This window comes from Cryptotermes secundus, unplaced genomic scaffold (genome assembly GCF_002891405.2).
Source record: "Cryptotermes secundus unplaced genomic scaffold, Csec_1.0 scaffold218, whole genome shotgun sequence".
Lineage (NCBI taxonomy): Eukaryota > Metazoa > Arthropoda > Insecta > Blattodea > Kalotermitidae > Cryptotermes > Cryptotermes secundus.
This window is the reverse complement of record NW_019733320.1, coordinates 104,839-120,330: the sequence shown is the minus strand read 5'-3', so window position 1 is coordinate 120,330 and position 15,492 is coordinate 104,839. Positions and strand designations below refer to the sequence as shown.

Here is a 15,492-nt window from a genome sequence, read left to right as displayed (position 1 = left end):
ATATAGTGCCAAGATCAAGAATGGTGGAGCTGTACCTCCACTTCTTCATGTGCATTTGTGACATAGTTCTTAATTATGTAATTACATGCAGAGATAATTTACCTCCCCCCCCCCTTTTTTTTCAGGTTGTAGGTTTTTGTTCTATACTATTGTGCTGTGTCAAATTTGCGTTTTCATTTTTTCAAAATTTAACTCACTTCCAGTTAGTGCTGGGGTCAAGAAAATGTGGATCTGTGTTGTAGTACATAATTAGTTAAGCACAGGGACAACTTTACCTTAGTTAGGGTATCCACATGCAATCATTGTGTTATCTACAGTATGTCCCCTGAAACAAACATGGCATGTAGTTTTACTTTCCAGCAATGGGTAGTGCTTGCACTGACACTCGAGACATGTTGCTGGAGCTGTGTGTGACAGAACTGGAAGACGTGGCCCTCAACACGCACTCAATACACCTGACCCCTCAGCCTGTGGTGCAGGAGAGCAGCCACCCCTACACAGATGATGCAACACTGTCTGGACATGTGAAGATTCCAGGTAAGAAGCTAAGCATATTTGAGCATGATGCTCTGCTTACCACTCAGATCAGAATACATTATTACCCTGCCATCTTACTAAAAATGTAATGATTAAACCACACAGATGTACAATTTTCACCCTTTTATGTTGGTATAAAACCATGTATCTTTCTCTCGAGGAAGAATAGATATCAAGAGTGTTCAAGAATGAAGGGCAGAAGAAAGTATATGGGCCTTGAGGAGATGAAACATGCCCCTCCAACAATAGAGTTATTGCTGAAAATGGTGTTTTCTATTTGCTCCATGCAAAGTGGTTATAAGAGAGTTAGCAGTCAATTGAGCTCTGCAAGGGAGGCTGAAAAGAGATGGCGCTATAGTTGAGATGACATAGCGATCGTGTTGTAAGTGCTTGTAGTTTTGAGTGGTGTGCATAAGTGATCAATAAATCTATTCACCAATTCATGCCCCGTCTATAGTCCGACACATATACAACATATATACATATGTGACAACATAATTTGTGCTCTGCTTTAAGTGTTGGTTTGGATCTGTAGAGGAAAGTGCACTGTTCGACTGATTGCAACAGTTAATGAGCAGTGACAAAATAACTGATAAATACACATACAAAACTGTCCAAATATGTACATGTGAACTCTCCTGTGTCTGACTTTATATTGCAGCATGTCAGATGTTTCAATTCAGTTTGTATGTTTACTTCCGTATAACCCCACCCATATAATTAATATTTGTACCAGATCTGTGTGCAGTATATGCAGACTTATTGTTAACTGAAAGTGATATTCTTTACTAGGGGCAAAAGGTCTGCGGGTTGAATTCGATCGACAGTGCTCAACAGAAAGACGTCATGATCCTATGACGATTATAGATGGTACAGGACGAACTGTGTCTATTCGATCAGGTCGAGAATGGAGTGACTGGTCCACAGAAATACGTATTACAGGTAAAATGTATTACAGATGGGACATACGCAAAGAATGATAATGTATCAGCAACATTAAAAACACCCGCACAAAGGTTAAATATGTATGGCCTCTAAATGTTAGCCCTAAGTCCAGAAGGAGATAGTCTCTCTCATCAGTGTCATAGCAGTGTCTTGTAGCATTCATGTAAAACGCAGGACTTCTTGCAGGAGATATTTGAGATTCTCAAACAGATTGCTTTCATTCTGATAAATTGGTTTTATTTATCCTCTTTTCTTAATTTTTAATCTCCTCAGAAGCAGTAAAAGGACTTTTCAGGCTCAAAATTTAAACATTGAGCCTCCCATTTAAGGTTTCATTTGGGAACAGTGGGTGTGAACGCTAAACCGAGGATCATCTTAAGTGGGGGGAGTTTAAAACAGTGAGAATATTGGCTATAGATTATTGAAACTGAACATTAAATGAGGGAAAATTAGATGTTTTATGAAAGCTGTGAGTACTGCCAAAATAATTTTCCATAAGAATAAACATTACATTGCACAGTTGTTTTCAAATTTAAATTCTCAAAACTCAGAAATATTACCATTGTACTTGTTTGAAAATATCCCACAGGACAATTCTTGTAGCCCATTTTGCCTATTAGTTGACAGTGCCAGCTCCTGATTATTTCTTCCAGGTGATGAGTTGCGCTGGAAGTTTACTAGCGATGGTTCCGTAAATGGTTGGGGCTGGAGATTCACAGTGTACCCCATTGTGACCTATGCTGGACCCCATGAGCTGGGTTCAGACCGAGCCATTCTTTCACAGCCATCAGTAGAACTTGTGATGTGTCTGCTAGATGCACGTTTGATGCCAAGTTCAGACAGGAACCTCATAACTCGCCTGGCAACAGCACTCGCATCTTGTGCTCAGCTCAGTTCTCTTGGTGAGCCTAAGACAACATATGAGAAGTTTGTTAAGATTATGGTGTCATGGGATCTGATGCCATAGAGCCTCTACATAGGTACCAATGTTTCAGCGGAATCTGCTGCCTCCATCTTCATGGTAGGAGGGATTACTAGGATATGTGTGTTTTCTGTGATCCCTTACTCTCTGAATGCCCTGTTTAATCCTTTGCATCATGATACTGCATTTCCTCATTTAAGCCTACTTTCCTTGTTTTGAAAAAATAAAAGGGGGTTTGTAAGATTGCCTTAATGTCTGTAGCTGTGCATCTGTCCCTAACTCCTGAAAGCTAGAATAGTGGAGCCAGAAGAAACGGCCATTGCAATACCACATAAACATACATGTGACATGACACATGAAAACTGGAATAATGAAGTCAGAGAAGCCCCACAGAGATGGTCATTGCTAAGCAACGGCTCAGTAATTAGGTCTTCAAACTCTCAGGTTTCTGCACATTGTGACTGACTGATAATCACGATCCTCTGGCAGGCAGGGTAAATTTCTGCTGGCACTTGCCAGCACAATCATTCTTGGTTCTGTGTACCACAGGATTCATCATATTTTTTTGGCTCACGACTCTGGGAGTCAAGCAACTATACCACGATCCTAAGCAGTGAGTTGTCCTCTCTATATAACTTTGGGTCAGACTGCAAGGAAAAGACCACCTCCAGCACTTCCTCTGTTGTTAGCATACTTTACCTGTGTGTCTGTATGTGTATCCCCCCCCCCCATTGTTGCTAGGCAAAGGCCTTGGTAAATGTGTTCCTGTAGCCATGAATACATGTGCAATAATGGAAGAATTGTTGGGCATGTTTTCTATGTGGCCTGTATCATATCAAAGGAAAGTAGGTGATTAGTTCTTGCCAGAACTTGTTTTTATTATTATCTTTGTTTTTTCTTTTTCTCCCTTTCCTCCCCTCCCTCTCTCACTCTTCCTCCCTTCCATTCTTGTGTTCACCAGTGCTGAGTGAACTGCATTTCTTGTCACATTTCAATCAGCAGTCGCACTCTGTAACCAGTAAATGTGCAATTTGCCATCTCAAAATTCAGTACTAATTGGAGGCATGAGCAGAAACAAAATAGAATTTTTATCCCCTCAGTGCTGAGTGAACTGCATTTCTTGTCACATTTCAATCAGCAGTCGCACTCTGTAACCAGTAAATGTGCAATTTGCCATCTCAAAATTCAGTACTAACTGGAGGCATGAGCAGGAACAAAATAGAATTTTTATCCCCTCATTTTGGGCCCATTAAACTGTTCAGGCTGATCTGCTTATGGGTGATTAATTAATGTATTTAATATTTGCATTTTAGCGGCTTCACAGCGCATGTGGGCTCTGCAGAAGTTGCGCAAGCTGATGGTGTCTCGGCTTGGCAAACTACTAAACATCCCAGCTTTGCTTAAAATGGATCAGGGACTAAATACTGATTCAGCTCTGCCAACCTTAGTGAAGGGCTTACCTCAGGCATTGTTACGACAGTATGAGTATGAAGATTCTGCTGTTCGCAGTGGCAAGCATCTAATGCACAGTTCATTTTTCAAGGTAAGCATCTTTATCTACTCCAGGTCATGGTATCAGTTGTGACTAGATCTGGTTCCGTTGATCTACATTACATAGCCTCGGCATGGACAGTACAGAAAACGCCGCTTCCAGAAATTCCTCAGTTGTTGCATACATATCCATGGCTGCAAGAACATGCTTACTGAGCCATTGGCTGGCATTGGACATCTCCTCTGGCTCCACTATTTCAACCCTCAGGTGACACGTCTCAGTATTATCCGTTTACTGCATTAAAAGAGTTACTTTGTTTTCTGAAGCCACAGTATATCTCCATTCTCAACTTAACTTTCAGACACAGAGCCTTCCATGAGCTCAGATAGTTTTCTATTCTTTTTTTTTTTTATTTATTTATTTATTTTTTTTTTTTGAACCAAGAGATTTTTTAATGTTACAGTAAAAACCTGCCGTTTGATTTCATCCTGAATCAGTTCAGTGAAGGGCAGTGTAGGGCATATACTCATAACCTAACTTCTATAAATCCATTGTATATCATCTCCCTGTTTGCAGCTGACTGTCCCAAGAGATCTCTCTCCATCTGTCTTTAGGTTAATGATTCTTGGTTTGCATACAAAAACAGTTACAAGTGGATTATGTCAAGGCATAATTTTTTAGGAAAAAGTAAAGAAATCTGAATTAAAGAAAAGTATCAAATGTTACTTGTTGCACTGTCTCACCTGCAACACGTCTTTCTGTAAAACTTATTAAAAGTTTTTCACATAAAAACCTTTTAAAAGTTTTTCACTACATGTTTCAACCAATATGGTCATCATCAGATGTTTAAAATTATAGATGAGGAAACTGCTGTCTTACTGTTGTCGTGGCTTCGGTTATTAATTGTTTAAAGTATGGTCCCCCCTGTGCACATGTATCTGTAACATGTATAAATATCTCCTATTAAAATGTATGTATATGATATGTTTTAATGTATCGTGTGATTACTTGTTTGTGTTCTTACTCCAAGTGATGGTTTGTTCTTCCTGTTGTGTTGTGCTAAGTGTGTTTTTTATGAATGCTTGCTGGGATGGTTTGATTCTATCTCTTATAATGTATATGTGTAGCTGTGCGGTGTTTAATTCTTGTAATAACTCAAATTAGGTTTATAGACGTCAGTGTATGTGTCATCTGTGTGCAGTCTTTTTTTACTCATTTTTATATATATTTTTCTAATGTGTTTAGAAGTTTTCCTTTTTTTTCTCTATTTTTACAACTTTCATTGTGTCAGTTATGATGTGTGATGGCTGAGAAATTAAAACACTTATCCACAGCAATATGTTAGCATCTGTGAAACAGATTTGGGATCTGGGATGGACAAGTGAGCAGTTCTCTTCCAAATGTGAACAGCTGAGGTCCCCAACCTGGGATGGACTACCCATTTTCCTACTCCATATTCACTCCTGGCTCCCCATTTTTATTCATCCTGATATGAAATGCTATGTAACTTCTGCATTGAAGTCAGTGTCATTCAAAAATGGGAGACACTGTTTTGTTGCATTTAAATATTATAACTTTTTGTTTGGTCTTGTGCACGAGATGTTATGCTGTATGCACTAGGTGCTTGTTGCCTTGGCGTGTGACTTGGGTCTTGACTGCCTGCCCTGCTGTGCTGAGAACCACAAGTGGTCATGGTTCCGGCGCTACTGTATGGCTGCCAGGGTAGCAGCAGCACTGGTCACCCGTACAACTCTGCCCCACAGTTTCTGCATAGAGGTTTGTATTCATCTTAACTAAATCAAAACTTATACCAAGAAGAAACTCCTTTTTTTACTTTTAAATTCATTTTATAAATCTCTTTGGTGTCATGAATACTGTCCTGCCAATTGGGTTATGTGGCATCCACCAAGGCATACATAGGAAAGTGTGTATACTCTGCTGATCTGTGTTTGATTTCTGGTGTTTTGAGGTTCAGATATTTATCCTTATTTGAAGAGTGTAATAGTCGCCAGATCAAACAATGCACACAGAGGGCCTATTCTTGAACTAATTGTCTCACTAACTCAGGTCTGACATGATCCTGTCTCTTTGATGTTTCGCTAGTTTTCCGTTCCATGTGGTTTGTATATAATAAATGGCATAGCTATGCAAAATGTTCTGTTTTCTTCACGTACTCTTCTGCATCTTGGGTACAGAGCTCTGTTTTTTGTTGTTTAATTTAACTATTTTTGTAGGTACGGAAAAAAATAACAGAGATGATTCAGGAGAGTGATACAGTGGTGTGGGACCATGAAAACAATGAAATGTTTAAACAAGCACACGATGAACAACTGTTACTCTGGTTACACAGGTCAGTGTATCCTGTCAAGCATCAAATATTTCTACAGACACGAATTATTTCAAAACAAAACAATCTTGTGTCCTACAGTTTGTGTGTTGACACATTCATTTTAGTCATTACAGGTGAACTGTTGGCATTTTCATTACTATTTGGGGCACAGTGCTATTTTGTTGCTAACAAATAACCGAAAGAGGCTGCATGTGTAGATAGGTGTAGACTCGAGCTCATGTACTGCCCACAGTGTAAAGTGGTGCTCATACATTGCACATTATCATCATTACAGACGTCCAGAGGATTGGACGCTCTCCTGGAATGGCAGTGGCACTATCTATGGTTGGGGCCACAATCACAGGGGGCAGCTTGGAGGTGTTGAAGGGGCCAAAGTGAAGCTCCCCACCCCATGTGAAGCCTTGTCGGCTCTGAGGCCTGTCCAGCTCCTGGGAGGGGAGCAGACCCTCATGGCAGTCACTGCTGATGGCAAAGTGTATGCTACAGGTAAATGTAACGTCAAAGGTGGGAGGTGTACCGTACTATACTGTATAGCCAAAGCAGGCACATTTAAACTAAGTCTGATGTTATTTCATGATTTGAACTTTGTCTGTGGTTCTGTCATTGGCCTACTTTCCTAATTTTGAAAAAAAAGAAAAGAAAAGAAAAAGAAAAGTAAGACAAGGTGTATGAGGTCACATTGCTGTCTGTATGTATGTGTGTGTTTCCCACGCCCTAATGTTGCCAGGCAACAGCTTGGTAAACATGTTCTGTGGCAACAAGTACATGCACAACAATACAAGAACTGTTTTGGATGCTCTTGTTTTTTATGTGGTCTGTGTCATATCAAATACTAATATGTAGGGAAAGAGAGCAAGCAGTTAGTTCTTCCAAAAACTTCTAGTTTTTATATTAAAATCACAACATTTTGGAAATGTGTTCTGGTTTGATCTTTAGGTGGAGAGGATAGGAATGGGATCTTACTTTGTTGGGCCGGGGTGTGAGAGTAGCTCGATCTAGAGGCCCAAGAGGAGAGGAATCTCTTCATATCCTTCTTTCCACCGAAACAAACTCCGTGGTTTTATTCCTCAAGCAAACTATACTAACAGAGCAACTGCTGCTTGTCAGCAAAGTTAGTGCCAACTTTAGCAGATAGAGTGTGTCACGTGGTCAGCACAATGAATCCCCATAGTCAATTTCGGTTTTTGTAGACCAGAGCTGCTATTTCCTTGAAATAGCTCATCAGTTATCCTCACGAGGCTGAGTGGACCCTGTTCCAGACTCACTACTTCTCAGAAAAGCTGGTAGCGCCGGGAATCGAACCCAGACCTCTGGATCTGTGGTGGAGATCAAAAATGGAACACATTTAAGAACTGTTGTGGTCTTTATAAGAAAAAGATACTCAGTATGACAATAGACAAAGTAAAAAAATCACCTTAAACCTTAAACTTAACATACCAAATTTCTTATGTCATTGTGTAAAGAAATTTTCCCATGTGTTACTATACAGTGGGTTTCATGGATATAATTCCAAATGAATGCTTATATCAGCCATGTGATACTGCATTGTGTGTGTAGGGTATGGTGCTGGAGGACGGCTTGGTATTGGAGGGACTGAATCTGTGATGGTGCCTACTCTTTTGGAGTCCATCCAGCATGTCTTCATTAAGAAGGTTATTATAAAATATCCACAATACTTCCGTGGTACAGGAAAACCTCTCTTTCTTGTACATGAATTAAGGTTTCCTCTCATTTGGCCTTCAGATTCTGTGGCCCAAATCCTGTTATTTCATTGAAGAGTAATGTAATGCCATGAACTAAGAATTACTGGGTTTTTGAACTTCATCCATCATCCAGTATTCTTGAAACTAGAGAACACAACATTTCAGAAACTTGATCTGTTTCTGTCCTCAGGTGTGAGAGGAGGGTGAGAGAGGGTCCCTCACCCCCCATTTTTTATTGCTAGTGGGGTGGGACTAAGTCCCTTGTACTGTGGCCACTTCTGGCCTATTGTACCAGCCCCAGATGATAGGTGAGGGTGATTGTGGAGCAATTGGTGGAATGAAGATTGGCAGAGGAAACCGAAGTACTCGGAGAAAACCTGCCCCAGCGCCACTTTGTCCACCACAAATCCCACTTGACCAGATCTGGGATCGAACCCGGGCCACCACGGTGGGAAGCTAGCGACTAACCGCTTGAGCTATGGCGCTTTTGGGTCCCTTAGAAAGAGTTCTTGGACAAAGTCCAAAAGCTCAATGATTCTGAATATTGTACACAATCATCAGAACCTTTAGAATCTATGTACATGTATTGTCATGCAGTTTGTTTGAAAATCAACCATTGTTCCTCGGAAATATTGGTTGACTTTCAATGGACTACACAACGCTATATACCATAAGATAGAACTCTTCTTAACCACAACTGTGGGAATCTCAAATCCTGTTATCTCATTGTTAAACTATGTCCATTTTCATTTTCTTTTGTTTCCTATTTAAATACACAGCCCCAGAGAAACATTAAGTGAGAATTTCACGGTGCTGTATAACACAGCATTGGTTGTTCATTAATTAGAACCACTGGGATTAAAGTAAATTTTCTTCGTCCTGTGTTAGTCATGGTTTTTCATTCTACATGGTGCGTTCCGTATATAATGCCTCCTATTTTTTTTGTGTTAATATGTAACATCTGAGCTGGATGTTGGTGGTGTTGTAGTAAAGGTTGAACTTTCCCGCCAAAATACTGTTAATTTGGTTGTTGTGCGACAGATAGCAACAGCAGAGCAATCTACCAAAATGGCGTCTGACATAGAAGTGCGTATGAAAGAGAAATGTGTTATTGAATTTCTCACTGCCGAACAAATTGTACCCATTGACATCCATTGACACTTGCTAAAGGTGTACGGAGACAATACAGTGGATGTCAGCACAGTGATTTGGTGGGTAGTGCGTTTCAACAGTGGCGAAAGTGAAGTGCACAACAAGCCACGGTATGGGCATCCCTGCTGAGCTGCCACTCCTCACAATGAACAGCGCCTCATCTGAACCGATCAGCAGATAATGACCAGGGACTGTCAATTCTGAATGCTACAAGACAACGCTGACTAAGCTGAAAGCCCGTATTTCCCGAGTCAGGCCAGAGAAGCAGACAACCTTTTGCTTGCAACACAATAACGCTAGACCCCATACCAGTTTGGCGACCACTGCGCACATTGCAAAGTTTGGCTGGACTGTCCTACCACATCCACCTTATAGCCCCGATTTAGCACCTTCAGACTACCATCTCTTTGGGCCTATGAAAGATGGATTATGTGGGCAACATTTTCCAGACAACGATGCTGTCATTTGCAGCTGTAAGAAAGTGGCTAGCCTCTGCTGTTGCAGACTTTTACAGGCGCGGCATACAGGCTCTTGTTCATCGATGGCAAAAGTGCATAACGAACGGTGGTGATTATGTGGAAAAATAGCTGTAAGTAGCTGAAATCTTGCTCTATTTAACTGCGTTATTATGATTTCTGTATCTGTTGTAGTTTTCTTTAAAAAAAAATAGGAGGCATTATATACGGGACGCCCTTATACATTTGTAACCTTTGACAGTCAAGTGTCCTTGGCATTTCCAGTGTTAAATTAAAAAAGACATTTTTATTGTATGCCCATTCACATGTACAAACAGCATTTCTGATATCCATGTAGTCCCTTATCAGAGACAAGTTTCTTTTTTCATTTCACAGGTAGAATTTATTAAATTTGAGGTTCCTGTGGTGATGAATTTTAAGATTATGTTTTTATGCAGTGTGACATTGTATAGATTGTATAGTGTGATAGATCGCTACCAGTGTTCTGGAGAAATTCTTATGGGTAAAAGGAGGTGGAAGCAACAAGTTCCTCCAGAATGTTGAGACATCTCTACCAGATTACATGGGGTCACATCCCAGAAAACTGTAATCTTTAGAATTTATTTTATACACTATGTACATTTCATAATTTTAAGATTTTATGTCCAATGGAAAAAAAAAGAAGGTTTTATGCCTGAGAAGTTATAAGTACATTTTTTCAGAAGCAGGTAAATGTTATTAGACTCTGTAAATCCCTGTATAAACACATTTTGTTGTCAGCTTCTCATTGGTTCGTGTGAACGCATAGTGCATCATTCAGATGCTCCTCCCTGCCTCAGTGTGATTACTTTGCTGTTGCATCACATATCACTCCATCCACTTGTTCTGAAGGCGCTGTACCCACTTCTCTACTTCTCTCACCAGGTGGCTGTTAATTCAGGGGGGAAACATTGTTTGGCTCTGTCAGCAGAAGGTGAAGTGTACTCCTGGGGAGAAGGTGATGACGGGAAGCTTGGCCATGGCAACCGAAGGTATAATTTAGCTTTTAGTATGCCATGACATACAGCACATTGGACAGAACTGTCAATGACTAGATTATGAGATAGACATGAAAGGATTCTGACGATGGTGTGTACTGTACTTCTTTTGGCTTATTTTGGACAGATCCAGTTTCCGAAACGCCGTGGTCTTTCATCTTTTACATACCAGACAATGGATGAAGTCCAAAATAAGCCAAAAGAAGTACTAGATTATGAATTTAAAGTTCTTGTAAATTTAAATGGTAAACTTAACAATCCTTGATCATACGTGGGGCAATCCAAAAGTTTCCGAAATTTGAATTTTGCGTGCGAATGATTATGAGTACATCGAAATACCACTAGGTGTCTCCTCACACATCCTTCTTGAATCAGTGTGGCAAGCGGCATCAAGTTGAGTGGTTGGGTTTATTGTTAGTGAACGTATTTCCAGTGTGTGTTTCCGTGAGTCTGCGGTTTTGCAATGGCTGACCTGAGAGAGCAGCGTGTCTGTATAAAGTTTTGTTTCAAAGTTGGGAAAACCGCTGAAGAAATGCACCAAATGTTGAAGCAAGCTTTTGGTGACATTTTAGGCCAGACACACACTTACGACTGGTATAAGCATTTCAAAAATAGTTGAACATCAACTGATGATGACGATCTTTCGGGACGGCCGTCAACGGGCAAAACACCAGAAAATCTCGCGAAAGTTAGTGATCTGATTCTGCAGGATTGTAGACTGACCATCCAAGACCTCTGTAATACCTTGGGACTAATTTATGGTACATGTCAACGAATTTTTCAGAGGAACTGAACATGAGGAGGGTTGCGGCGAAGTTTGTGCCACGACTGCTGCAAAATGAACAGAAGCAGCATCACTTGGAAGTCTGCAGGGAACTTCAGCAACAGCTTCAAGAGGATCCAAACTTTCTTTCGAAGGTTGTCACTGGTGACGAAAGTCGTGTTTATGGCTACGACCCTGAAAGCAAGCAGCAATCGTTGCAATGGAAGAGCCCTTCTTCACCTCGGCCAAAAAAAGCTGGACAAGTCAAGAGCAACATTAAGTCCATGTTGATCTGTTTTTTTGATATTGACGGGATTGTTCATAAGGAGTTCGCCCTTCCTGGTCAGACAGTCAATAAAGAGTTCTATCGTGATGTTCTAAGGCGTTTGAGGGAGGACATGAGGAGAAAACGTCCCGAGAAGTGGCGCACGAACGACTGGGTACTCCACCATAACAATGCACGACCTCATACAGCTTACATTGTGCAGGAATTTTTGGCTAAAAACAAGATGGCAGTTGTTCCCCACCCACCGTACTCGCCAGACTTAGCTCCAGCGACTTCTTTCTCTTCCCCAAGATGAAAATCAAGTTGAAGGGGCGAAGATTTGATACAGTTGAGGAAATTCAAGCAGAAACGCAGACAGTACTAAACACCCTAACAAAGAAAGACTTCCAGGATGCATTTGAAAAGTGGCAGAAATGCTGGGATCGGTGTATGCGCCCCCAAGGGGACTACTTTGAAGGTGATGGTGCAGAATAAGATCTAGATAAGATGTAATAGTTTTTATTAATATATTTCGGGAACTTTTGGATTACACCATGTAGATGTGTCATAAAATATTTTAATTTGTAATTTTCAGTCTTGAGATTTCAAAATTAATGGGTATATATACCCATTCTTCTCAGTTGAAAGAATATAATTGACAATTACTTGAACTGATTAATCAGCTGATATGGAACAGTTATATTAAGAGATCTGTCGTCCGAGATGTGACATAATGTCTGGTAGATGTGAATTAGAAAATAAACTTCACCTAGAGTATGCAGTTTTGTAGTCCAGAAATCAATACTCTTCCTAGTCCCACTGTCAGAACTTAAAATTTCAAGTAGTTTTTTATTCTTTTGGTTGAAGTAAAAACTTGTTTATCATCTCATGTGGGATCAAATGTGATTTCCAATGTTCCATGCAGGAACCAGTCACAAGACTGTTAAGGACATCCCAAGGTGACTCTTATTCCTGAACTATAGAGAATTATGATTTCTTGTTGCTATTTTCATATTGTACAGAGAAGATGTGCAATTAATTCCAGTTCCTGCGAGCGCCCACGAGTCATAGAGGCTTTACGAGGCAAGGAAATCATAGATATCGCATGCGGAGGGGCTCATTCGGCAGCCATCACAAGCAATCGGGATGTCTACACATGGGGAAAGGGTCGATATGGGAGGCTTGGACATGGTGACAGTGAGGACCAGCTCAAGCCAAAATTGGTTAGTACTGAAACGATAGGGTGATCATGAGATGAAGATTGTGATCAGCAGAGGGAACCTGCAGCTTAATGCAGGCTTCTTGTATTCTCACATATCCAAAAGTTCTGTCATTGTTAGAGGTGAAAGTTTCGGTGTAAGAGCAAAAATATCTGCAGACAGATGTCTCTGTGAATAAAACTTAGAATAGGCATCCAGTGTCTTACCCTGAGACCTCCAGGTTTACTCTGTAGAAGGATGTTCTTATATTAATGGAAACAGTTACCTTTAATAATTTGGGAAGTTCAAAGTTTTAAAACAAAAGAGTATTTTTTTATTTCATATAATATGTTAATGTCATTTCTGTTGGTAGAGATATGAAAATATTCATTCAACATTCTCCCAGAAATTGTATGAAACTAATTACAAGCAAGAAACCAGGCCATATTTAGTGTTCATATGTATACTGTTTGCATCATCCATATTGCATTCTTGTAATTATTTCAGAAGTTCTCTATTGTTTTCAAAGCATTATTGATATTCATTGTTGGTTTGCGGGGCCCATCACAGCTTCACTGCAGCCCTTTCAGCCATTACTTTCAGGATGGAGATCTGCAATGCCTTCACAGTGATGAAAAAGCTGTTTGTGCGGCATTTGATGATTGCTGTTTGTACAATTAATCATATCGATATCGCTTTGTTTTGCTTTATTCAGGTAGAAGCACTTCTTAGTTACCGAGTTATGGACATTGCATGTGGCAGTGGAGATGCCCAAACTCTGTGCATAACTGACGATGACAACGTATGGTCATGGGGAGATGGTGATTATGGGAAATTGGGTCGTGGAGGTTCTGATGGTTGCAAGGTTAGTATTTTTTATTTCAGACAGATAAGTGCAAAAGAGGTACAACACTTGTAACTGGAACTGTTATGTAGAATATGTTGTTCTGGGATGTGACACCATGTAGCATGGTAGAAGTTCACCAACCTCTTGTAAGAACATACTACCTCCATCTTCAGGGTTGAAAAGTAAGTCATGCAGCAGGCAGAATACTTCCTTTGCTGCTTGCCACTTGCAGGGTAATCATTAAACTCCATCTGTGAAAATCTAAGGACAAGAATTAATTTGGTTGCAATTTGCCTTCCAGATTCCAATGAAAATTGAATCACTGGCTGGTCTTGGTGTAATAAAAGTGGAATGCGGCTCACAGTTTTCTGTGGCACTTACTCGCTCTGGCAGTGTCTACACATGGTGAGTATTTGGCTTGTCCTAACGAGTTATTTGTTGCAGACCAAATAACATTTTACTGTGGCCATGCTGTAGCTCAGGCAAGTGCTAGCTTCTCACCACAGAGCCTTAGGTTCAATCCCATATGACTCACATGAGATTTGTGGTGGCTGAAGTTGCATTAGAGCAGTTCATTTGTGTTTTCCCCTGCTACATTTGACTAGTGGTATGTGCTCACCATTCCCATCCCCATAGATGTTCAGTAGCAGTCCTCCTTCAAGATAGTATCCTAGCATTTGTCTGAAGGGACTGAGGAAAACCATGGAAACCTCAGAATAAGCTGTCTGTATGCTAGAATTTGAACCCAGGACCAGCTGCATATAAAGGAATGTTACCTACTTCACAGCAACATTTGATGGCAAGTAGTGATGTTACAACAAAGCCATCTTATTAAATAGACAAGTCAAATTATTTAAATTGCCACATGTTAGCTTCTGAATATGTCGCAACCTAGAAGACTCATTGCTGCCTCGAAAACCAAGAAGTAATGTTAACTTATGCCTAATGAAATTTCTCTTGCAGGGGAAAGGGTGATTATCACCGGTTGGGTCATGGTACTGATGATCATGTTAGAAGACCACGTAAAGTTGCTGCTCTCCAAGGAAAGAAAATCATATGCATTGCTACAGGTAAGTAGGATTGGAATATGAGAAGTCTCATGGCCCCTCCCTGGTTCACCTTTTCTGTCAATAATGTATCATTGTGGCCACTGTCACCTCTACCCAGGCATTTCCACACATAAAATTTGTGAGGAGATTAAGCACAGAAGAGCCTGATCTGTCATTTGGTTCAGAATTGTTTTTTCTACCATCTTCTAAAGATTATAACATATCTTGCGATGTATATATATATACAGGGTGTCCCAGGAGGAATGGACCAAACTTCGGGAGGGTGTTCCTTATGTTAAAGTATGCCGATATAACCCAAAACACCTATGTCCAAAGTTGAACGGTTAAGGAGATAATGGCCCGAGGAAAATGTGGTTTTCTGGCGGGTCCACGCACTGTACCTGTCAGCTGAGATGCCTTATCTATGTCCTTGAGTGCGGTGATTCACCCTAGCCATAAGCTCATGTGGCTCATGCGCTACCTACAGAGCCTACAGAGTACGTTGCGGCAGCGTCGTGAATGGTTGGTAAATTACGTGTAGTTGTGCGGAGTTGCTGAAATGCCTTTTGTGTTTTCACACGTTGAATATTGTGATATGCATTTTGTGTATGGATTTTGCGGTGGCAATGCACGTGCTGCTGTTGAAGAGTACCGATGGCGTTTTCCCAATCAAAGGATTCCATCTCGACGTGTATTTACGCGAATTCACCAGGCATTGCGTGAGACTGGTTCTCTTCCAAGTGTTTCTATGCAGTCGGAAAGGGAGGATGTACAAA

The 15,492-nt window shown here is 40.6% G+C and overlaps 1 protein-coding gene across 1 annotated transcript in view; it reads left to right on the top strand.

The window, feature by feature from the left end:
- The window catches only part of LOC111867911 (E3 ubiquitin-protein ligase HERC2), a 126,577-nt gene that overhangs the window by 92,989 nt on the left and 18,096 nt on the right, over positions 1-15,492 (top strand). Inside the window, exons 61-73 of the mRNA XM_023858132.2 lie at positions 361-537; positions 1,330-1,479; positions 2,136-2,384; positions 3,718-3,947; positions 5,517-5,672; positions 6,131-6,246; positions 6,521-6,732; positions 7,804-7,898; positions 10,481-10,587; positions 12,667-12,844; positions 13,536-13,685; positions 13,969-14,072; positions 14,631-14,737. Coding sequence (XP_023713900.1) covers positions 361-537; positions 1,330-1,479; positions 2,136-2,384; positions 3,718-3,947; positions 5,517-5,672; positions 6,131-6,246; positions 6,521-6,732; positions 7,804-7,898; positions 10,481-10,587; positions 12,667-12,844; positions 13,536-13,685; positions 13,969-14,072; positions 14,631-14,737 — 2,031 coding nt within the window. The remainder of the gene's footprint in view (positions 1-360; positions 538-1,329; positions 1,480-2,135; positions 2,385-3,717; positions 3,948-5,516; positions 5,673-6,130; positions 6,247-6,520; positions 6,733-7,803; positions 7,899-10,480; positions 10,588-12,666; positions 12,845-13,535; positions 13,686-13,968; positions 14,073-14,630; positions 14,738-15,492) is intronic.